Source organism: Balaenoptera acutorostrata, chromosome 15 (genome assembly GCF_949987535.1).
Source record: "Balaenoptera acutorostrata chromosome 15, mBalAcu1.1, whole genome shotgun sequence".
NCBI lineage: Eukaryota > Metazoa > Chordata > Mammalia > Artiodactyla > Balaenopteridae > Balaenoptera > Balaenoptera acutorostrata.
The window spans coordinates 30,153,748-30,177,949 of NC_080078.1; the positions used below are offsets into that span (position 1 = coordinate 30,153,748).

Genomic DNA, 24,202 nt, shown 5'->3' on the forward strand with positions numbered 1-24,202 from the left:
CATTACTGTACACTTCATAATTATGGATGCTTGTTTGCTTGTTTACTGCGTCTCCTCCCTAGAAGATCCCTGAGGTCAGGGGCTTTGCTTTGTTTAAAGCTGGGTCTCCAGGGCCTTGAATGGTGTCTGCACATAGTAAGTGCTTCTTACGTATTTGTTGATTAAATGAATAAATGATTGGTTGAATGGCTGATTAAAGAAATGATTGAATGAATGAATGAATGAATGGGTGGATGATTAAACGAATGCACGATTGAATGGATGAGTGAATGAAAGAATAAAAAAGCTGGACTTTGGGGACAAATGCAGCAGGAAGGGCAGGCCCAGCGCACTCACTTGAGCGTCTCCAGGGCCTTCAGCTGAGGGAAGGTGGCCGAGAGCTGGGCGACACCCTCGTCCCCGATCTTGTTCTCGCTCAGCGAGTCCAGGCTGCAGATGGAATCAGATGGGGGGCCATCAGCCAGCACCCTGGAGGCCACCCGACCCTCCCCCACCCTCCGACCCAGCAGCGGCCTCCTCCCATGCTCCCACCCCTGAACACACCATGGCCAGATGCAGCTGCAGCTCCGAGCATTTGAGAGCAAATCTTCATCACCTGGGACTGCCAGGCCAACAAGTGGACGAGGCGCTAACTACCCATGGACCTGAGTCACTGTTTTCCTTCCTGGCGGCCCCATGAGCTGGGGCAACTTCCTTAACCTCTAGAGACCTCAGTTGTACAATGGGATCATGTTCCCCGACACTGCCTCCCCATGGGATTGCTGGGAGCAGCACATGAGAGGAAAAGAGTTTTGAAGATCACGAAAGGATTCAACCTATTTTTATTGTTGGGGATTTCCTTCTGCCATCGCTTCCCTGCAGTTGGGGCATCTGGTCACTCACACCAGCCACACTGAGGAAGCAGCAGGACACAGAGAGAGAGAGAAAGGGACAAACAAGGCCAGGGTTTGGGGTTGTCAAAGCCCGAGGTCTCCAGGAGGGATTCCGGGGTCTATACTCACTCCAGATGCTGAAGGGAAGAAAAGGCCTCAAGGATCTTCACCAGTTTGGGAAAAGCCTGAGGGCCCAAGATGGGGCCCAGCCTAGGAGGCAAAGAGCAGAGTTAAGACCCTGAAGCAGTCATGGCCCCTCTACTGGACCCCACAGAAGGCAGGCCCATCTGAGGCCTTACCTCCCCCCAGCTCCACCTGGTGGGACCCCAATCCCTTCTGCTTCAGGCACATTTCACAAAGCCCACTCAAGAGGCCAGCTGGGCTCCCAGCTGGGGGCTCCCCATCTTTCATCTCTGAGTGGGGAGCCAGTTCTTACTCCTGCCAACATCCACATGCACCCTTCTCCCACCCTGGCCTGGGGAAGTGGTTCCCAAATGCTGGCCTGAGGACCACCACCAGTGATGAGAAAGATGGTTTACTTATTTGCCATTGCTGTTTAATAACAAATAGAACCATTTCTTGAGCACTTTTTATGTGCCAGGAACACACTGGGCCCATCACTCATATCAGACCTCATTTAATCCTCACAATGACTCTGAGCTAAGAGCACTTCTTATCCCCATTTTACAGATGGGGAAACTGAGGCACAGAGAGGTTAACTAACTCATACAAGGTCACACAGCCTGGATGGACATTTAGACCAGATTTCGAGAGAATGAGAAAAATAAAGACAACAGAGGGCTATTTTGTTTTTTTTTGTTTTTCTTTTATTTATTTATTTATTTATTTTTAAAAATTTTGGCCACGCCACGCAGCATGTGAGATCTTAGTTCCCCGACCAGGGATCGAACCCACGGCCCCTGCCTTGGAAGTACGGAGTCTTAACCACTGGACCGCCAGGGAAGTCCCTGTTTTTAAAATATGGTTAAGTGTACTCAGTGTAAAGAACAGTCTTTTATTCTGAAATTATATCCTTTGAACTTTTTTGACATTAAAATGTTCATTTTTAATAAAATTATGGTGTCAGCAGCGGTTATTTCACTTGTTTAAATGAACATACTTGATACAAATTAAAAGATGGTAACTGCACATAGTCACTGAAATTCACTCTGAAATATTCTCAGTCTTTGAAACCCCAAAGTCTGGGAACTACTAGCCTCAATGAAAGGTCACAAGATGGGAATCCGTAATCTGATTTGAATCTGGGCTCTACCACTTAGCTTCTGTGGGGCTTTTTGGGCAAATCCCTTCACCTCTGAGTCTCAATCTTCTCAAATTTAGCCCCAACCTTAGGAGGTTTTTGGAAAGATTAAGGAATTCATTTATCAAATATTGATTGCTTGCCTACTGTGTGCCAGGCCCGTCAAGCCTGTCACGCAGACAGCCATGAACAAAACAGACAAAAATCATTGCCCTCGTGCAGCTGACATTCCAGGGGGCAAGACAGATAATCAAAGAAATCAGTAAACTCTCTGGTGTGGGAGATAATTGATACAGAGAAAAGCATAGTGTGAGCGGGGCAGAACTGTACTTTTAAATACAGGAGTCAGAAAAGGCCTCTCTCACTGAAAACTAGAAGAAAGTGAGGGTGTGGGCCATGCTGATACCTGGGGAAAAGTGTCCTGGGTGGAAGGCACAGCCAGTGCAAAGGCCCAGGGGTCGGACCATGCCTAGTGAGGTTGAAAACCGTCAAGAGGACCCACGTGTCTGGAAAGAGTGCAGGAGGTGAGGGTGAAGAGGTAAATGGGGGTTGAATCAGGGAAGAATCGTCTACCAGCAGAGCCCCTGCAGGGTTCTGAGCGGCTGAGGGGCCTAATCTATATGCACATGAGATCTACAGGGTGCCCGGCGTGGTGGCTGCCAGTCTCACGCCCAGAATAGTCCTTTCCTTCCTTCCTTCTTTCCTCAGAACTTTCTCAGGGCTTCTGGCCTGCAGGTGGCTACTCTCCGGGTTCTGGGCTGTTCTACCCCACGGCTGCTGTTCCCCAGAGCACAGTTCCGACCTTGAACTAGGGGCTTTTTAAGCTAAAAATAATTCAAAGCCAGAAGGGGCCCTTGGTGATTGTTTTCATACAGTTCCTCTTTTCAGCAATATTTTTCACCTCTGCACAAATTTGGCCTCTTGTCTCTGTTCAGAAGAAGAAACGCCTGGCTTTTTCTGGGGCACGGTGGGGGAGCTGTGATCAAGAAGAGCAGACAGCTTGTGGGTGACCAGCTGGGGACCTTGGACAAGTTACTTAACCTCACTAGGCCTCAGTTTCCTCATCTATCTCCCAGAGTGGCTCTTGAAATTAATAAGATTATGGCACTGAGTATACTGTAGTTGTTTAATAATTCCTTCTTAATAGTTGGATGATTTTAGATCCCTAACAAGGACCTACCACGAATTTAACTTTTTCGTTTGTTGGAGCAACAGCCAGGCTGACCTGACATTTGTGACTTTGGACAAACAATTTACACTCTCAAGGCCTCAGTGTCTGCTTCTGTACAATGGGGAGATAATATCTCCACCCAGCATGGTTCATTCCTATTTCTTTGTCAAGCTTCAATGCTTCAGTCTCCTCCTCCAGGAAGTCACCTTGACCTCCCCTAAGTCTTCACGCTCACAGCCCTTGAGTTTCTGGCCACTAATCACATCAGGTGGTAATTATCTATTTACACTGGACGGCAAGCTCATTGAGAACAGTGGCCTTGGTCATATGAGTAGGTCTGTTGAATGAGTGGATGCGAATGAGCATGTTCACCAGCAAATGGGCAAGTTAGCTTCACCCCCGAGAGCCTCCAGGACTAGCCCAGACCGGCCATGCCCCAGCTGCTGGAAGCTGGTTTCCAGAGTGGTGGGGCGAGAGGGTAAGAATGATTCTGAGGACCCATCTCCATTCTGGTGGCACAAGCTCAGCTAATGCCAGAGGAGGAACCTCGTGGGGACCCGAGACAATTTACCCCTTTGCTTACGCAAACTCCAGCTTCTTTAAGTCTCGGACGGCAGGGAGTTCCCCGGGCGTGTCTTCAGAGGAACTTCTTGTCCTGGAGAGAACGGGCAATGTTAGGGAAGAGCTGGTTCCTCACCTGTCATGGGGCCCCCTCCTAGGGGGAACGCCTGCCCCAGTGCCCAAAATTCCCCAGAAGGACTGCCTTCCCTGGGCTACTGTTGTCCCCTTGTTAAAAAGAAAAACCTCAGGACAGGATATTATTAAGGCATTACTGTGCGTTTCACGGAAAAGAGCCTCGGAGGAGGCATTACCCACACCCATCCCAGACAGCGCATAGTAGGTGCTCAAACAATGTATGATGAAGGAATGAGGGAAAGACAGTTGCTCTGTGGTCACGTTTCCTCTGCCCTCTGAACCTTAGACCTCTGCCATCTAGAAAATGGGAATGATACTGGTCCTGGCTGCCTTGAAAGGTGGCCATAGGTGTCATTTGTGTTACTAGATGCAGAAGGCAGCTTATGAACTCTTAGCAGTAGAGAATATCTCCTTGGCTTTAGCTGAGAAAGAATTTGGTACATGATGGCAAGTTCTGAAGTGGACAGAGTGATAAATCTTGGGGGCTCTGCCTGGGTGGTGACTGCAGTGAGAGATTTTGGATGGTCATTGGCTGGCGGGGAGCAGGGGAGGTCCCCCCAAAAGAGGAAGAAGTGCTAATAGAAAACTTAATATTAGGTCCTGCATGGTGTGGACCAGCTCCCATGCCCTTTGCCTCTCACCTCTGGATCTGCACAAGGTTGCCCAGGTCTTCCACATCCTTCATGGATTCAGCCTTGAAAGGCTCAATGGTGAACTTCTCCTTCACTGCTCGGAGTAGCTTGGCCTCTCCATGCTGCTGTAGGGACTCCCACAGCTCCACTGTGTCACTCAAGGCAGCCCTGTGGAGGAAGGGCCTCAGACCCAGTCATGGTGACCGGGCTAGACCATAATGCGGGGGGTGGGGGGGGCGGCTCCATGAAGGGACCTCTTACCTATTCAGATACTTTCCTTCCTCAACTTAACCCCTACTTCCTCTAGAAAGTTTTCCATGACCACTCAAGCCCTCCTCAATTCCTCCTTTTTCTCAACTCTCCCAGTGGTTTTATTTCCCTTTTTGCTTTGGCTACCAGGAAGCTCAGTGCTAAATTCTCAGTTGAATCACTACAATGGTGTAGACCTTACAGCTTGGGTAAAGTATGCTTAGGGGGAAGGTGGGAGAGATTCTCTGGAGATTAGGCTTAAATGATCAAACAGATCCCTGAAGGATTTAGATTCCTTAATTTAAATTAAGGAACTTTGACTTCATCCTGAGGGAGGTGGGGTGCCTCTGAAAGATTGTAAGGAAGGATGGAATATGATCAGATGCAATTTCTAGGGAGATGTGCGCTGATGGTTGAATATAAAGTGGAGTGGAAGAGGAGAATGGAAGCAGGGAGGTCAGGGGAGGCTATGCCTTTAATCTAACCATGAAAAAACGGTGGCTTGATCAGGGGATGGAGAAAAGAAAACGAATTCAAACCCAGGCCAGTCTTAGATTCTAGACGTGGCCCAGTGCCTGGCATAAGGCCAGCCTTCAAATACTGGTTGAAAGAATGATGCTGGCTGTGTGACCTTGGGCAAGCTACTGTACCCCTATGAGCCTTGGCTTCCTCATCTTAAAAAAGGATAGAATCACTTCTGCCCCCATCTGGCTGCCGTTCATACTAAATGAGACCCCACAGAGTCAGCACTGGGCACAGCACCAAGACTGCTGTAGGTGCCCAAGGCAAAGGAGCCCACTCTCCTGCCCCCAGACCCCACCTGAAATGGGTGACACAGCTGAGTCCCACGAGGCTCCCCAGTCCAGAGGGGTCAACGCCAGTGCTGCGGAGGTCCAGGGAGAAGTCTCGGCCCGCCGCCTCCAAGGCGCTGCCCAGCACGTGGGTGTCGGGAGGTGTGAGCCGGGTGCCCAGGAATGAGAGGTGGGCCGGGAGCCCCTGCAGCACATGCTGCCAAAGCCCAGCATCCAGCGCCTCGTGGGCGCAGTGCAGCAGCTCCAGCAGCCGGCCCGCCTTCAGCGTCCCAGGCTGCAGCCGCTTCAGGTACCTGGTGAGGACCTTCTGCTTCCTGTCTGCTGAGGTGGAGGCCGCCAGCCCTGCCAGGGCTCCCAGGCAGCGGGCACGAGGCTGGAAGACCAGCCCGACCAGAAAGCGCGGCACGCCCTCCAGCCAGTTGTCATAGGGCCTCTTCTTCCTCGGGGTCAATGCCAAATACTGCGGCAGCTCCTTGTCCTTGATTTCGCTGCTCAGAGCCAGCCACACGGCCCCCAGGAAGCATTGCAGGAGGAAGCTGGAGAAGGCCAGCTCGGTCTCCGGGGCCCCCGGCGTGGGCTGCACCAAGCCCTGGGCCACAGCCCAGGCCCTCACCTCGGCCGATGGGAACTGGCCCTCCCGCAGGCTGCTCTGGTGACCGCGGCCCAGCTCCCAGGCCAGCCTGGCCAGTCCCACCAGGGCCCCTGGGGGGCTGTCACGGGCTCCTGGGCCTAGTAAGCCAACATAGAGGCCCGTGAGCGTGGAAGGCAGCTGGGCCTCGTCACCTAGTTCCAGGAGGGCCTCCGAGAGCTGGCACACGGCCCGGCACACAGTGGGGCTATGGCTGTGACTCAGGAGAAATGGCTGGGACTGGAGGAGCGCCAGGGCTCTCTTTTGGTGCTCGGTGGCCCCCGAACACTCAAAGTAGCGCATCACATAGGTCTCGGCCTGCTGGGTGGAGAAGCCGGCCACTTCGAACAGAGCGTCGGCCTTGCTCAGGCTCTGGGCCAGGCGGCCTCGGGGCCGGGCTGTAAGCAGCAGGGTGCAGCCGCGCAGCAGCTTGCGCTGGAAGAGGCTCGCCAGCAGCCCCCGAAGGGAGCGGAATTCTGCTGACACGGGTCCGCCCGCGCTGTGCAGGAAGCCGTCTTGGGCTTCGAGCTCCTCGAAGGCATCCAGGATGAGCAGAATGCGGTCGGGCCTCCTCAAGATGTAACTGAAGACCTCGTCGTCCCCTGACAGTGGCTGTGAACCCAGGGAGAAGAGCAGATCCTGCAGGCGGTAGGTGTCCCCCGGATGGTCCAAACAGTGGCAGGGGATGCAGAAGATAAAGTCGTACTGTGGCAGCTGGCCGCAGGCCCAGGCCCAGCTCACGGCCTGGACCCAGTGACTCTTCCCCTGTCCTGCTTTGCCCAGCACGGCGATCACCTGCGTCTCACGTGGCCGCCGGTGGTTGCTAGAGGCCCGCAGCACCTCGCCCAGACCTCCTCGGGCCGGCTGCCGCTCTGCCCAGTCCAGGGTGGTCAGCTCTCTGTCCTGGCTTTTGCCGCCGCTCCTCTCCAGCCTTACCCTCACCAGGTCCACCTCCACCAGGATGCCTTCCGGGCCTGCGGGCTTAGCCTGGTACTTGTTCCGTAGCGAGCAGTAGAATTGTTCCACACTCTCTGCACAGGTCAAAGGGTGTGGGGTGGGGGAGAGGAGGATGCTAGTGGCAGGACTGGCCACTGTGAGGGCAGCAGAGTGGCCAGCCCGGCCACCATCACTAGCTTGTTCATCCATTCATCAAAGTCTTCCTCGACTGCCTTCTTGATTAGCTGCCTCCCTCAATTACCCGGACACTCATTCATTCATTCCTACACCCATTCATTCACTCATCTTCTCACTTGATTATCTGTCCACTCTTTCATTTACTCACTAACCTTCTTCTTTTGTTCACTCACCATAGGGAGGTCATGGGGGGGTGGGTGGTGGTAAGAGTTAAGATAGTGGAATCCAGGTTTCTGGTTCAAGTTCCAGCTCCACCACTTATTACTGTTATCTTGCGCATGTGATATACCCCACTAGGCCTCAGTTTCCTCATCTGTAAAATGGGGATCATACTGGGGTTGTTTATGACTTTGTTTGTTTGTTTGTTTTGGCTGCACCGGGAGGCATGCGGGATCTTAGTTCCCTGACCAGCGATTAAACCCGCGCCCCTGCAATGGAAGCGCAGAGTCTTAACCACCGGACCACCAGGGAAGTCCCTGTTTACAACTTTATTTTTTTATTTATTTATGGCTGTGTTGGGTCCTTGTTTCTGTGCGAGGGCTTTCTCTAGTTGTGGCAAGCGGGGGCCACTCTTCATCGCGGCGCGCGGGCCTCTCACCACCGCGGCCTCACTTGTTGCGGAGCACAGGCTCCAGACGCGCAGGCTCAGTAACTGTGGCTCACGGGCCCAGCCGCTCCGCGGCATGCGGGATCCTCCCAGACCAGGGCTCGAACCCGTGTCCCCTGCATTGGCAGGCAGACCCTCAACCACTGCGCCACCAGGGAAGCCCCCTGTTTACAACTTTAATGACTGACTACATCTCATGTGCCTGGAAGTGTACCTGGAACAGAGCCAGATTTAGTCATCTGGCCGTTCTCTCAGCTGCCTTTTCATTCCCACCTTCCATCCCTCCCACACCCATCATCCACTCCTGCCTTCATCCACTCTCTCAATCACCCACCCTTCCCTGTTTCATTCTCTCAGCCTCACAAACAAGATGTCAACACCTAGCATGGGCTTACGAGGGGCAGGTCCTCAGTAAATGTTGCTCTAAGTGTAGGTGTAACTGGCAGAATGAATGCTGAGATGGCGGGATCAAATGAGCACGTGAATGAATGAATGAATGAATGAGCCAACAAGTGAGGGACTGAATAAGTGTTGGGTGAATGAGTGACAGGAAGCCTCCAGCACCCGGGCAGAGGGACCCTGCCACCACTCACCAGGCCACTTGGGAAGCTTCCTGGAGGCCTTGTGAGCTGCTGGGCATTGGGTGGGGGACATCTCATCCACTGGAGAGGAAGAAGCCAGCGTCAGAGTTAGGGTGAGGGGCGCCCCAGGGACCTCCCTCCCTCTGGGGCATCAGTCCTCTGAGTATCGCAAGGTCAGAGCTGACGTGGGCTGAGTCTCCGCAAGATGGAGGTTACCAGGTGGTGACCCGAGGCTGTATCCTGCTCAAAGATGTCTTTTTTTGGCCAGCTGTACTTTAAAAATTTTCACCAGTGTTTTAAAAATCACAATATCTATGTTAAAATCAAGATCTCCAGATTCTGCTGACAATTCAGAAGATTTGGCTGCATTGAGCCTATTTTCCTGCCATGTAACAAGATGGTGAAGGCCGGTGGCCCTGTTTAGGTTTGGCATGGATTTTCCAATTGTTCCCCTCACCAACCCTCCCATGTATCCCCCTTCCCTGGAGACCCTCCCTGTCCTGTTTTACACAAACACAACTTGCCCGTGTCTGCAGGCAGCTCTGTTCGTGGATCTCATTGTCTGAGGCAATCCCTTCCCCCAGGGCCTCAGTTCTGCTTCCAGTAACTCTCACAGGCCCTGCTGGTTCTTACCTGTTAGGTTTGCACGGGAGGTCAGGGCTGGTTCAGGCATGCTGGGGAGGTCAGCTGCCGATGGGGCAAAGGGGCTGGTGGAGCCGGGCCGGTCTGGGGACTTCGGGAGGCTGTGGACAGCTGGGTTGCTGGAGGGGGGTGTTTGGCTGGCCTGGGGCACCTCACCTACATGGGGAGGGAAAGGAGTATAGAAACAACAAGGAGCCCACTTGGGTCACCCCCTCCCCAAATCAGGCTGTGGGGCTGGGAGTCTGGGGAAAGGCGAGGGGAACTTCCAGAGGAAGACATTTCAGGCCAAAGTTGAGGAAAGAGCTCTGGAGTTACAACTAGGCTCCTACAGCCTTGGTTTTCCCATCTGTGAAATGGACACAGTCAGCTCATAGGGAGCTTAGGGCAAGTGCTACTACGGCACTTTTCCCACTGTGTGGTCAGTACTCATTTTCCTGGATGCCCAGAACACTCTCTTGCTCCTGGGGCACCAATGCATTATACAAAAACTGGCATGCAACCTTCAAAAGATGCTCTTGAATTGAGTGGAAGTATCCCCTTAGCCTCATTCTCTCTCCCATCCCTGAGAGCCCAACATGCCTTCCCTTGGACAATTCACAACCTTTCAATGTGGCAGGTCAGCAGGGACCATTTTACTGACCTGGAAACAAGGCAATTCAGAGAAAGCTGTGCAAGGATGCATACCAAACTGTTCACAACAGTATACTAAAAGAGTGAGGGAGAGACTCAGTAATTCTTGTATCTCTTATTGCTTGGCTTGTTAATGAGCATGCATTGATGTTGTGCTTTTTTTTTAGAATTTTTTTTTTTGATGTGGACCATTTTTAAAGTCTTTATTGAATTTGTTACAATATTGCTTCTGTTTTTATGTTTTGGTTTTCTGGCCATGAGGCATGTGGGATATTAGCTCTGCGACCAGGGATCAAACCCACACCCCCTGCACTGGAAGGCAAAGTCTTAACCACTGGACGGCCAGGGAAGTCCCGATGCTGTGATTTTAAAATATAAGAAAGTTTAATTTTTTTTGAAAAAAAAGGAGAAACTAAGGCTTACTCGGAGGAAGTGACCCAAAAAATGCCACTTAGCCACTTGGTGTGTCACTCACCCAGACCACGTTGGGGAGCTCTGCTCCTCTGCTTTGATTTTTGGGAAACGGGGACAGAGATGGGTGTTCTGGGGAAGGAGGATCATGAGAAGGTGCTAGGCTAAAACTGCCAAATGTCTGGGGCAGGGGTGGGGTGGAGGGGGGATGGGATCAGGGGGTAGTCAGGTCACAGGCAGAGGGGGTGGGGAGCCCGGCCTCGCATACGCACCTTGGTAGATGAGTATACTGGAGACCCCTGTCCCAGCCCCTGAGATTTGCCAGAGCCCCTGGGGCAGAGTGGAGAGAGTGGGGATGATCTGGATGGGTCCAGCAGGGAGACTCAGGCAGCTCAACAAGGAACTGGAAGGGGGCGCTGCAAGAGACAAAGGCGGTGAGGTGGGATTCTCCATTAACATCTTAATTAACAGCTGACTCCCTTCTAAAGGGCTCCAGTCTTCCAGAGAGCCGCAGCTGTGTCTGCTTGCCTGTGGTGGTGTTGCTGGCACAGAGACGGTGCTCAGTTCCCAGCTGATGAAAGCACAGGGCTGGCGGGTGAATGCCCTAATTGGCGGGGATTCCCTGCTGTGTCTCCTAGGAATGTGTTTCCTTCCAGGGCATGTTCTCTGGCACAGACTGGGTTGATGGGGACACTGAGGCTGGCACTGGCTGGGACAGAAGTGGGGGACACTAGCAGGGGGAGGAATTCCTGTCCCTGGTGGCTCCTGCCTCCGGGGAGTGGGGAAGCCCACCCTCTCCAAGCCCCCTAACATACCGGTGTCTTTCCGCCGGGTCTGGCTGGATGCTGGCTCCTTGTTGAACAGAGCAGGTGGTGACGGGCAGGGCTGAGCCGAAGAGTCGCTCACTAGCCCCACCAGGAAAGCACCAGTCACCACGGGCATGGCTAGGGGCTCAGCTGTGAGGAAGGGCCAATGTTAGAGGCTGGGTGAGATCTGGGTGGGTGCCTGCAGGGGCCTTCCCAGGGTAGGGAGCGCTCCGGGAGCAGATCTCTGCTGGCAGTGGAAGGAAACTCCTGTCTTCTTCTCCGCCCTGGGTGAAGCTGGTTTCATCAGCAACTGCTCTGTGCCAGGCAGCCCTCTACCCCCAGCCTCCTCTTTGTGACGGGGCCCTGAGAGCTTCCTGCCATGGAGAGCTAGGGGTGGGATAGACCTATGAATAGGCTGTTAACCCAGGCCCCTACCAGCTTCTACAACCAGTCACTGAGCCCCCGGCCCCCTAAGAGGCCCCAAGCACTGCCCATCAGACTGGGGCAGGAGTTTATCTCCTCCATTTAATTGGGAGCCCTAGGAGGGTGGAGACTTGCCTCCCTCATCAGATTGGGAGCTCCCTGAAGACAGAGACTATTCCTCCATCATCCTGGGGTCTTCGTGGGCAGGGTCCCTGTCTTCTCCATCAGATTAGAACTTTCTGAGGGCAGGGACCAGGCTTCCTCCACTGGACTATCAGGCTTTCATTCCTCAGTCTGTTCCCCGCAGCGGGGCTGGTTGCCCAACCTTTGCAATAACAACTGAGTGGGAGGGGAGCGGAGAGGAAGGGAGGGGAGGATGGTGGGGGGATGATGAGTATGGGGGAAGAGGCTCGCTGAGGCATGGGGGCTCTACGCAGGGCGGGAGGGCACTGGGTAACCAGCTGATCCGAGGTGACTCTACACTCTGAAAGGAGACGTGTGGCCTGGAGGGGCAGTGGAACTAGGTAGTGGTGGTAGCGTGGGGTCTCAGCTCTGACTCAGAGTTAAGAGGAGGGAGGTGTTAGGGGAGAGGCTTTGTAGGAGGAGCTGAATCTCCCAGCAGTCCCTGAACTTCAGAGCATGGGCTATGGAATCATGATCTTGGTTTGAATCCCAACTCCACCTCTCACTTGCTGTGTGATCTCGGACAAGTGGCTTCACCTCTCTGAGACCCGGCTTTCAAATGCCAGTTTACATGCGGGCCTGAGGAGGCCCTGGCTTTCCTGCCCATCAATCTCCCAGGACCCACCCGCCCTGCTCACCTAGCTTCCTGTGCTTCAGATCCACAGGCAGCTCCTCTGGGAAGGCTGCAGAGAGAACACTATGATCAACAGCCCCAGGGAAGGGGTATTCCACGCCAGGAGGGGCTTGTGGACAGCAGGCCCTATAGCATTGCCTTAAATGGCTGGGAAGTGGCCTTGGGGGTTCCTTTCCCTCCCCAGCCCCCAACAATTTCTGCCCCCACTCATTTGCTTGAGCCCAAACCCCATCTTGAAGCACCCAGGACGGTGAGGCACTGGGAGAGGCAGAGCCACAGAGGGGACACAAGATGAGTTTGAGTTTAAAAAAATAATACTAAAAATTTAAAAAACCCTGCGTTTGGTCCCTTCCTAGCTGTGTGTCTGCAACACAGCCTCTCTGAGCCTTTGATCTCTCATCTGTGAAATGGGGGCAGTGATTCCCACTTCGCAGGAATGCATTGGAAATCAGTTGAGTGAGTATCAAGCACGTAACACACTGAGAAAACCCCTATGTGTCCCTTAGCAAGAGGCTGATGAACCAAATTATGGTTGATTATGTGAAATACCGCACAGCCCTAAAAATAACAAGGATGCTGAAGGACATATGGGGCAGTACTGGTGTCTGCAATTTACCTTGAAATGTTCCAAAAATAAAATCGCTGGATGGGTGGATGAATAGAGGGATGGCTAGAGATGTGTTAAGACCACTATAGCCAAACACTGAAGGTACAATGTAAGTGATGGGTATATGGTTGTTTGTAGTACAACTCTTTCATCTTTGCTGTATGTTGAAATTTTTCATAACAAAATATTAGGGAAAATGTTTATGAAACAAAAAGAAAGAAAGAAAGAAGGAAGGGAAGGAGGGAGGAAGGGAAGGAGGAAGAAGAATAAAAGAGAAAGAGAGAGGAAGAGAAAGAAAGAAAGAAAGAAGGAAAGGAAGGAAGGAAGAAAATAGAAAGGGAAATTCCCGGAGGCAGGACCATGTGTTTTCCATTAGTGCTAAGAAAATAACCTCCCAGACATGTTAAATGAAGAAAGAGTGTAGGTAAAATGTGGTCATTTGTGTGAAAAAAAATTTTTTTTAAGAGCTGGCTTTTAGACGAATAGAATATTCCTAACAAGACCAAAAGGGCACTGGCAACATAGGTTGTCTTCAGGGAGGGAAAATAAGGGACTGGGGGAAAAGGATGGGAGGGAGATTTTTTTTCACTGAATATTTTTTACACATTTTGAATTTTTATGCCATGCACCTGTTTACCTGTTCAAATTAAATAACTAGGTACAGGGCTTACACATGGTCTGGCACATAGTAAGCTCTTGATTAACTGTTAGGCCCATTTTATGGAAATTTTCATTCAGTGGATATTTATTGAGGTGCTCCTGCATGCCAGCCATGTGCCAGGTGCTGGGGATGTAGTAATAAGAAAGACAAGGTCCCTGTCCTCACAGTGGGGGAACTAAGCAAAAGGCAATAAATAAAATAAGTCCAAATTGTGACAAGTGCTACAGTGAAGGAGAGACACAAACAAGGTGAAAATAAGTGACGTAATTTATATGGAAAAAGTTGGTCAAGGAAAGCCTTCAGGAGGAGGTGACATGCTGGCCAAGACCTAACCGATTCCCAAGCCCACCATGGGAAGGGGGAGGACATTCCAGATAGAGAGAACAGCAAGTGCAAAGGCCCTGAGGCTGAAAAGGATACATGGGTTACAGGAATGGAAAGAAGCCAGTATGGCTGGAGCATGGTGGCTCATAGCGAGTTAGGAGAGGTGGGAAGAGCCAGATCAAACAGCCCTTGTGGTATGTATTTTGTAGCCATTGGAGGGTTAGCAGGGCAGCAAGATGATCTGATTTGCATTTAAAAGTCCACATTGGCTGCCGGGTAAGGACAGATTAAGGAGGCAGGGAGACGGACCAGGAGGCTCAGAGAGATGTAGGTACTCGCCCAAGTTCACATAGACTATAAGCAGCAGATCCAGGATGCAAACCCAGATCTTGCTGGGAAAAAAAACTGTGCTTGAAGAGACCTCCCTTAAATACAGAGGTGACAACTAAGGATGAAAGAGAAGCCAGAGCCCAGAGGTCCTTTTGGAAATGGCAATCAAAACAGCCAGAGGTAGAGACCCATCAGGAGAGGGGCCATTTGATCCTGGGCCGTCTGCTTCCTCCCTGGGTCACCAGGGAGCAGTGGTGAGGGAAGAGGTGGGTGGGACACCCAAGCCTGGCAGAGCAGACAGAACTTAACGAGGGAAGCAACTGGGAGCCCTGTAACAGGTTTTAGAGCCAAGGCATGGCCGGGAGTCAAGCAAGGCTAGGCCGGATAAGGGAGGGGCTCACTCACGTCTTTTCTGACTTTTCTGTCCTGCTTCCTCCAGCACCTCCACACTCTCGCTGATCATTTCTTCCAGTCCTATGTGCTCGACTTCGGGGAAAAACCAAAGACACCAACACACACAGTCAGTGGACGTCCAAGGTGAGCTCCCATTGTCCCTATGTTGGGGATGATCTGACCATCCATGAAAGGGTGGTCGTCGGGTATTACAGAACTCTCCAAGGAACAAGGAAGGAAATGCAGGCTGAGCCAAGACCCCCGCAACTTACTGAAAATGTCTTTGCTCAGGCCCTCCAGCTGGGAGTCCTGGAAGACATACTGGTCCAGTTCCGCTGCCCAGACAAGAAGAAGTGCAGTGAATCAACTAGTTCTCACCGAATGCTTATTGTATGCCCGGCCTTGGGCTGGGCATCGGGGAACCGTGACCCTCCAGGCCTAGCACACACTGGGGCTCAATTAATGTTTGCTGAATGAATGATCAAATTAATGAAGGAACACTGAAACGTCATGGGCTCTTAATCTAACTGAAGGGATGATATGTATGCATACAAATTTATCGATTGCTATAAAGTAGTGCAACACAGCTTAGTAGAGTTGTCTTGGGTTTGAGTTTAAATTCCAGTTCTACTCCCCAATTGCCCTACTAGCTGTACAATCTTGGGTCAGTTACTTAACCTCTCTGGGCCCCCATTTCCTCATCTGTGTAATGAGAATAAATAACACCTACAACCCAGGGATGGATGGTGAGGGTTAGAGGCTCGCATTTAAAGCAATCAACACAGTAGCCAGTACACAGTAGCCACTCAATCAATGGTGGTTAATTATACGAAGTGGAACATGGCTTGGAGCCAACGGGAAGACAGTTATCATGGCAAGAGGAGAGAGTGAATAGTGGGATGGGGCAATCAGGGAGGGCTTCCCAGAGGAAGGGGTCCTGAAGCCAGACCTTGAAAGATGGGGTGGGTAGAGTCTGAGAGGTGAAAAGTGTAGGGCTTTCTGGGTAGTGGGGACAGAGTGAGGAGAGGTGTTTGGGAAACTCTTAGAAATAGGTATCTTCAGTAAAAGTTTCATGTTGAGGAAAGTTAGGACTGGATTTTATAGGCCACGGGGAGCCATAAAAGGCTTCTGAGTGAGGAATGGAGTGAGGGCATAAATGGTGATAATGATGATGATGATGATAAATATAATGATGATGGTGTTGGTGGTAGAGGTGGGGTGGTACCTAACACTTATTGAATGCTTACTCTTTGCAGATTCCTGCTCTGAACACTTTATGCACAGAAACTTATTCAATCCTCACGGTCATCCCATGAGGCAGGTGTGATTATTATTCCCATTTTATACGTATGGAAGCCAATGTAATACTTCAGGGTGCCTCAGATGACTGCATGCCCAGGACCAGAGACTTGAGGAACAGACTTGGGTGAAGCTGCCTCCTCCACTTGCTCCCACTTCCTGTGTAGATGCTCCCACTTCCTGTGTAGATTCCCCTTTTTCCCTAAGGGGAAAAAGCCCCCAAATCCTAAGTGATTTGGGAAAAAGCCCAACTCATTCATTACTGCCTCCAGTTGTGAGGAAATGTGAATACTCTCAGCCCTAAACATTTCTGCTTCTCCCAAGTAAATTCCCAGGAAGGAAAGGAAGCAGGCAGGTTCTCAGTTCTGTCATCTTTGAGACACATACAGTCACTGCTCCTCCCCATCTGCTGCCCTTGTATGATGCTGGATTAACTATGTGTTGGGGAAAGTCTAGCCATCTTCATGCCAGACCTCCTAAGTGATGCGATTCTTGGGATGCCAGGAAAAGGGCCACTGAGAACATCTGTGCAGGTTGTTCACTGTACAGGGTGCCCAGCCAAAAGGGCAAATGGGGGCAGGAATCCAGCCTGCACTTTGATAGCTAAGCTCTTACATCTTAATGGGGGCTGCATCCTCTAGAAGAAGGGGCATCTTTTTCTAATTCAACAAAGCCTCTGTATGAGACAGTGGTGAACCTGGTAAGGAGGGATCCTTCACGCCCCACAAAAAACAACAGAAGCACCTCTCCCCAGAGAGTCCCAAAGAGTTCTGCCCTTGTCTGAAAACTGTAGGTCTTTTTAAAGCTGCAAACCAGCCTCTCAGCTTGAGCCTTACCAAACCGCCCCACTCTAGATACTTTCCTTCTTGTGGTGAAAAATAAGGACTTTGAATTTCAGACCTGCCCATTACTATCTCTAATGCAGCCTTGGGTAGATTCTTTATCTCTCTAAACCTCAATTTCCTCATCTGTAAAATGAAGATACTAACAGTATCTACTTCCTTTGTTTTTGTAAGGATTCAATGTGATAACACATGCACAGTGATTTGCAGGCTACAAGTGCCCCCCCAAAGGTAGTTATTACAAATACTAGAGTAGTTTACCTTAGGAGCTGAGGAGAAAGGGAGGGAGGGGCGTATGATATGGGCTTTGTGGGAAGGAAAGAAGAGCAACAAATAGAAAAAAGTATAGAAATGGAGGCAGAAGGTGGAGAAGTGAGATTTGTTTGCCTGGTTTTCATTAGTGAAGGGGTCTATTTCCCTACCTTTCTCCATCTCCCTTCTTTCCCCGATTCTCTGTCCTTTTAGCCCTCGCTCCCCATCCCCCCTTGCCCTGATTTCTGAGGGAGGACCTGGAGGCTCCTGGTGAATGGGTGAGATTAACAAAACAGATAAAAGAATCTTTTCCTTCAATTGTCCTTTTTCTAGGTTCATAATGCTTCCTCACCGATATTGGCATAAGCTTCCCTGGTCTCTTCATCACCTTCCATATCACACAACAGCCTGCTGAACTGTTCGCAGTTGATGGTGTCCGTGTCAGGTTCTGGGAGGAAAAGCCACTTGGATGAAGCAGGAAAGTTCTGGGAAGAGTGCTGGTGGGGAAGGAGGGAGAGGCAGGGCGGGCTGGGAGATGTTCCTGTTAGGAGCCAGCATGGCAGGGAGTTGGAGCTGTCCGTGGTGCTGACCGGAATTCCACAGCCAGAACTCCACCTGGCTGCCATCTCTACTGCAGGCAGAGGGGTGGGGAGGGACTTGGAAGGGGCCAGAGCGAGGAGAGCCCACCTGAGCAGAGCTCTATCTCTTCTTCTCCAGCCAGGTCCATCTGGTCATAGAGGTGGTAGAGCTGCAAAGGGTCAGCATTGCTGTTGAGAAGCTCCAGGTACCCGCCCTCTAGAGGTCCCAACTCCATGGTTGTGTGCTGTCCACTGCCTGGAAGGGAGACACACTCAGTTAGCTCATGGGGTGTTGGAAAGATGCAGGGAATTAACACCTACCACAGTCTCCAGCGGGGTCACTTGGTGAAGGCCAGTGTTGGCAGGAGCCAAAGAAAGTGAGCAAAGGTTCTCACTCGGCACCTCTTATGTGCTCAGGGCAGTGGGGAGAAGAAGCCCTATGTCCTTCCTCCACGGAACCTACAGTCACACTGGGAAGATGCCCATGATACAGAAAAGGGAACTGGAGAAGTGTAGATTCAAGACCTCTCATACCTGGGAGCCAGGAGACCTAAGTTCTGCTGCTGGCACTACCATGAATGATAACAGCTAAGATGTACAGAGCACCTACTATGTGCCAGACACATGGTCTAGCACATTTAATCCTCACATCAACAGCCATATGAGGTAGGTACTATTACTAACCTCATTTTACACATGAGTAAACTGAGGCTCGTAGAGGTGAAGTGACCTACATAAGGTAACCCAAGTCCAACCAAGATTTAGTTCATGGCAGTCTGATTCATGGACCTGCATTTAAGTGTTATGCTCTCCTGCCTTGGATGACCTCAAGCAAGTCTGTGCTCCTCTCCATGCTTCAGTTTCCTAATCTGTAAATTGAAAGAGTTGGGGCATATTTCCTCTAATATCTTTCATTATTAATTGTTGGAGGACATATCAGATACCTTAGGTTCTACCTCATTTAATTTTCAAAACAACCCTGGCTGTGTCCACACAAAAACTTGTATACAAATGTGCATAAAAGCATACTTCATAATTGCCAAAAAAATGGAAACAATTCAAATGGCCATCAATGGATAAATGGATAAACAAAATGTGGTATATCCATACAGTGGAATAGTACTCAGACATAAAAAGGAATAAAGTACTGATACATGCTTCAACATGGATGAAATTTGAAAACATCCTGATAAGTGAAAGAAGCCAGACACAAAGGCACATTTTGTATGATTCCATTTATATGAAATATACAGAACAGACAAATCTTTGGAGATAGAAAGTAAATTCGTAGTTGGCCACAGTGGAGGGAGAATTGTGGAGGGAAATGGGGAACAATTGCTAGTGGGTATGAGGTTTCTTCTGGGGGAATGATGAAGTGTTCTAAAGTTGGCTGAGGGTTGGTTGCACAACTGTGTGAATATACTAAAAAGGCCATTGAGTGGTACACTTTAAATGGGTGAATTGTCTGACATTAGAATTATATCCCAATAAAGCTGTTAAAACAAAACAAAACACTGGCACTGGGAGGTAGGCATTGTGGTCTCCCTTTTGCAGATGAGCAACGTGGGGCTCAGAGAGGCAAAGCAGCCCCCTGACGTGCGGCTCTTGCTGGTAGAGCCAGTGTGAAGCTTCATCTGCGTGGCTCCAATGACCCTGCCCTGCTCTCTAGTGCAGGGAGTCTATGATTCCATGGTCTGTTCATTTCCTATTGCTACTGCAACCAAGTACCACAAGCCTAGTAGCTTGAAGCAACTGAGTCTTATTCCCTCACAGTTCTGGAGGCCAGAAGTCTAAAATCAAGGTGCAGGCAGGGCCATGGTCCCTCTGGAGGCTCCAGGGGAGACTCCTTCTTGGCCTCTTCCACCTTTGGGAATTGATGGCATTCCTTGACTTGTGACCTTGTGGCGACATCACTCCATTCTCTGCCCTAGTGGTCACATCACCTCCTAATCTTCTGCCTTTCTCTTAAATGGACATTGATTTAGGGCCCACCCAGATAATCCAGGATATTAGTTCAAGATCCTTAACTTAATTACATCTGCAAAGACCTTTTTTTTTCCCCAAATAAGGTAGCATTCAAAGTTCCAGGGATTTGATGTGGACGTATCTTTGGCGGGGTGGCACCATTCAACCCGCTATACTTGGGATGCAGATACATGCTGACAAGAATCAAAAGAAGCTTCTTGGGGCTTCCCTGGTGGCGCAGTGGTTAAGAATCCGCCTGCCAATGCAAGGGACACGGGTTCAATCGCTGGTCTGGGAAGATCCCACATGCCATGGAGCAACTAAGCCCGTGCGCTGCAACTACTGAGCCTGCACTCTAGAACCTGCGAACCACAACTACTGAAGCCCACACACCTAGAGCCGGTGCTCTGCAACAAGAGACACCCCCGCAATGAGAAACCCACTCATCGCAACTAGAGAAAGCCCGCTCGCAGCAATGAAGACCCAATGCAGCCAAAAATAAAAAAATAAATTAAAAAAAAAAAAAAAAAAAAAAAAAAGAAGCTTCTTGGAGAAGAGAGCTGGCCAGAGGGTCCAAGACAGCCTTCTGAGTGCCCAGCCTGGGCCAGAATAAAATGAAACTGAAGCAGGGGAAGGTCGTGAGAAAACACACACGCACAACTTACCACCACCTCCCAGGTGCTTCTCCTTTCACTCATCAACAACTCTCGCTAGCTCTGGAGGGTCTCAACACAGACCCACATATCACGGGGAATGAACTTTCCAGTCCAATGAGAGGCCCTGGCCGGGGTGGACTGTTTATAATGGGTTGGGTGGGGGCTACAGGAACACAGACATAGCAGGCTTGCGTTAAAGGCCCAGCCAACCATGACTGGAGGAAGCAGAACTGAAAGATGGGGCCCCCGCCTCCCATTTCTTGGAGAGGGACCAAGGCTGGGAGGTGGGGGAAGGGTCCCACGTCTCCCAACAAGTTGTCCTGGGAGCCAACGAAGCAATCTACTGTTCTCTCCAGGGTGGTGAGAGAAGACCTCCCTACCCCAAATCTTGCCTGCTGCCTGCCTCCCGTTTTTCAGTCTGTGGTCTTTATTGCGAGCCTACATTGTAGACATCTGCCTCTTTCTCCAGACTGTGACATCTGGTGACAACAGCTAGGGACTAACCCCAGCAATTCCACGAACGAAATGTGTGACTTTAGTCAAGTCACTCAAATTCTCAGTTTTCCCACAAGGTCAGCCAGGGACCTTCAAGCTCAATCTCCTTCATCCTACAGAGGAGAAGATGAGACCCTGAGAGGGGATGTACCTTGCCCGAGGCCCAAGAGTCTGCCGGTGGTGGCGCCTGCACCAGATCCCCTAGCACAAGACTCCCAGTCGACGCTCTTTCCTGCCAATCAGAATATATCCAGTCAAATAAGCACCCCCGTTTATCTAGGCTCAGGAATAGAGACCGGGTCCCATCACAGATGGGCAATGGAGGGAAGTGGGGAAGAGCCTGAAGAAGTCTAGCTTATTGACAAGCTCAGCTTCAAACATTGGACAGCATCACCAAATGTGATCAAATACCAGGGAAATACACCGACTGCAGAGAAAGAAGGCAACTCCTTTGAGCTTTTGGAGTCAAATTGCCTGACTCTGAAACCACTCCTATCTACCAACTCACCACAACCTGGGAATTTCATTTTTTACATCTCTTGAAGCCTCAGTTTCCTCATCTTTATTTATTTTTATTTTTATTTTTTGGCCACGTGCACGGCTTGCAGGATCTCAGTTCCCTGACCAGGGATCGAAGCCAGGCCACCTGCGGTGGAAGCGCAGAGTCTTAACCACTGGACCACCAGGGAATTCCCTCAGTTTCCTCATCTATAAAATGGGAATAATAATACTTGGTAGCTCATAAGGATTAGGTGAGTTAATTCATGTAGAGCCCTTAGGAAGGTGACCATCACTTAGTAAGTGCTTAATGAATGGAAGCATAGAACAGCATCCAACACACACTTGATGAGCACAACGTGGGTGATGGTCATTATTATTATTATTATTAATTCACCTCTTACCTCTGTGAGATTGATAAAGGGATCCTTTCTCTTCCATTCCTGCGGTACCACATTGTGAAGCCAAGCTTTCTATTCTTTTGCATAAGGAGACCCCGCAACCTCCATAGGAACAAGCAAGCCCAGGAGCCAGCAGTGCAACCTGGAAAGTCTGCTCTCAGACACCCCCAACATACACCTCAGCACCTTCCTGCGTCTCCAAGACAAAGCCTGCATCTTACACGCTTCCTCTTGAATAGACAAAGATTTGCAGCTCACAACAGACTTCTGCCTCCAGCCCCCAATCTGAGCTCACAAAGAGCCCTAGGGAGAAGGCATGTGGAGTATTATGCCTATTTGACCAAGGAGGATACTCAGACACCTCGCTGAAATGGCCTGTCCAAGGTCACCTGGTTGGAGAACTTGAGTTTGAATCCTGGCTGGGAGACCTTAGGCAAGTGACTTAACCTGAGTATCAGCTTTCCCACCACTAGATTGGGATAATGATACTTACCTTGTGGGACCATCAAAAGGCCAAGAAGGGCTCTGCATGGTGTGCCAGGCACACAGGAGGCCCACGGTCAAAGGAAGTCCATTATGCTGGGAGCCTGAGAATCTAGGCTTGCAGTTTAGAGCTCCCCGAAGTGCCACAGCGCCTCCCATTCATGCCAAAATCAGCTTGGCCTGGGACCTCCCGGGGTTCCCACAACCATGTTTCCTGTGTCTCTAGATGCTTAGGAAGTGCTTCAAAGCCTCCTAACTGGACTCTTTCCTCCTCCTGCAATTCCAGAGCAGGCTGGCGGCAGAGAGCCCTGACCACCTCACTGCAGAGGAGCGAGTCCCTGTCAGCTGCCCCAGCACAGGACAGATCCTACAGCCGAGGAGCCCTTGAGTGCAAGAACCCTTCCTCTAGCTCACCTACCCCCGGGCTCCAGCATGTGGCAGGCTCTCTCCATCAGTAGGACTGATGGTGCCTAGCTAGAATTCATAGGTGCCCTCTGAGTGCCAGGCACCAAACGGCATGATTTATAGACATTATCCCGTTTAGCTGAACTCACACATTAGCTATTTGTATTTCCATTTCTCAGATGAAGAAACAGGCTCAAAGAGAAGAGTAATGAGCTGGGACCTGAAGCAGCTGCCTGGCACCGAGGCTCAGCTTCTTCCAGGCTCTGGCCCCCTGGCCACCCTGGGGAGGTGCCTGCGCCCGGAGCGAGGAGGCGTGGGTGGCAAGACCAGTCCTCCTTCTGAGGAGCTGTATGGGGTGCAGCAGAGGAGTGGGCTGTGCCTTCCTGGTAAATGGGCAGTATTTTTAGAAGGTTCTCTTTGGACCCGCCCTTCCCCCTGGGCCACCACCTTCCACATCCAACTTGAGAAAAAGTTCCTAATCCTTTTGCCACCAAAAGTCTCTTTTGGGGTTTGTTTCCATCCCCATTTCATACTACACTGCAGGTTTTGAAAGCACATACACACCAAAATCGTTTTTGAAATAAAGGTTCATTCCTCTCTCCCCTGAGAGAAATCAAGTATTACCAGAATGTTCTAGCTCAGACCCTGATATTCAGTTTCTGCAGCTTTCTGTGCTCCATCTCTGCTGGGGAGAGTCTTTTGTGTCTGGGGTTGTGCTGGATGCTCTCTATTTATTATCTTGTTTCAATTGTCACAGTAGTTCTGGGAGATTGGTATTATTGTACACATTGTACAGATGATGGCAATGAGGTTAGGCTCAGTTATCAGCTGCTTTCTTCCCAGAGAGGGGGGTATATCCTTGAAGGTCTGAGGAGGCATTGAGAGGGAGAAGGGGACTCCTTTGCTACCCCCAAGCCTTCAGCACTGCTCTGCACTGTGATGAAAGAGCATGAGAAGAAATACTTCCCTACTTGTTGACTGTGATCTCCTCCTGAGGAAGGAATGGAAAATCTCTGAACCATGTGTCTAGAGACATGGGTTTGAGTTCCAGCTCTGCCTTTGATCTTGAATACCATTCTCTACCCTTCCAAGCCTTAGTTTCACCAACTGGCTGTGGGAGCCCACTCAGATGAGGCATTTGGGGATTCTAGATTCCTCATTGCCTATCGGCTTTCCCCCCTGCCTTTCCCCCAAGGCCCCCTAACACCACTCTGCTCCCCAACTTCATGACAAGCTGCTTCCGCAGGCCACATGGTGGCCAGAAGCCAGGAGCCCAGGGTTACTTATCTACCACAACCAGCCCCCAGTCAGCATCTCTGTGGATCAGACAAGTTCCTCTTTTCTTCTTGCACCCTGTAGCCCTCCAGATAAACTCAACAAGACACCTTGCACTTTTTTTCTCTCCAAACCTGTAAAACAATGATTTACTGAGCATCCCCTGTAAGAAAGTCACTGGGCTCAGTTCTCCGGGGGCCCTAGAGAGGTTTAAAACATAGCCCCTGACAAGAAGCTTGCAGTGTAGACCCAGATGATATTTTAGAAAAGAGACAAAATGTGATGATAATGGTACAGTGGTTAAGAGTGTGAACTCTGGGTTCAAATTACAGTTCCGCACTAACTGTTAGACCTCAGGTAAGTTAT

The 24,202-nt window shown here is 50.5% G+C and overlaps 1 protein-coding gene across 3 annotated transcripts in view; it reads right to left on the minus strand.

The window, feature by feature from the left end:
- CIITA (class II major histocompatibility complex transactivator) overlaps nucleotides 1-24,202 on the minus strand; it is a 42,253-nt gene that overhangs the window by 5,987 nt on the left and 12,064 nt on the right. For 2 of the 3 annotated variants that reach the window (XM_057528827.1, XM_028168045.2), the window contains exons 2-15: nucleotides 17,768-17,914; nucleotides 17,433-17,528; nucleotides 14,960-15,022; nucleotides 14,700-14,780; nucleotides 12,377-12,421; nucleotides 11,130-11,282; nucleotides 10,599-10,742; nucleotides 9,277-9,441; nucleotides 8,656-8,724; nucleotides 5,702-7,352; nucleotides 4,642-4,800; nucleotides 3,888-3,959; nucleotides 1,002-1,082; nucleotides 337-429 (exon numbers count right to left, since the gene is read on the minus strand). In XM_057528827.1, the coding sequence (XP_057384810.1) occupies nucleotides 337-429; nucleotides 1,002-1,082; nucleotides 3,888-3,959; nucleotides 4,642-4,800; nucleotides 5,702-7,352; nucleotides 8,656-8,724; nucleotides 9,277-9,441; nucleotides 10,599-10,742; nucleotides 11,130-11,282; nucleotides 12,377-12,421; nucleotides 14,700-14,780; nucleotides 14,960-15,022; nucleotides 17,433-17,528; nucleotides 17,768-17,914 (3,019 nt within the window). Of the gene's footprint in view, nucleotides 1-336; nucleotides 430-1,001; nucleotides 1,083-3,887; nucleotides 3,960-4,641; nucleotides 4,801-5,701; nucleotides 7,353-8,655; nucleotides 8,725-9,276; nucleotides 9,442-10,598; nucleotides 10,743-11,129; nucleotides 11,283-12,376; nucleotides 12,422-14,699; nucleotides 14,781-14,959; nucleotides 15,023-17,432; nucleotides 17,529-17,767; nucleotides 17,915-24,202 lie in introns of those variants that run through there. The other variant, XM_007188397.2, reaches the window with a different exon arrangement.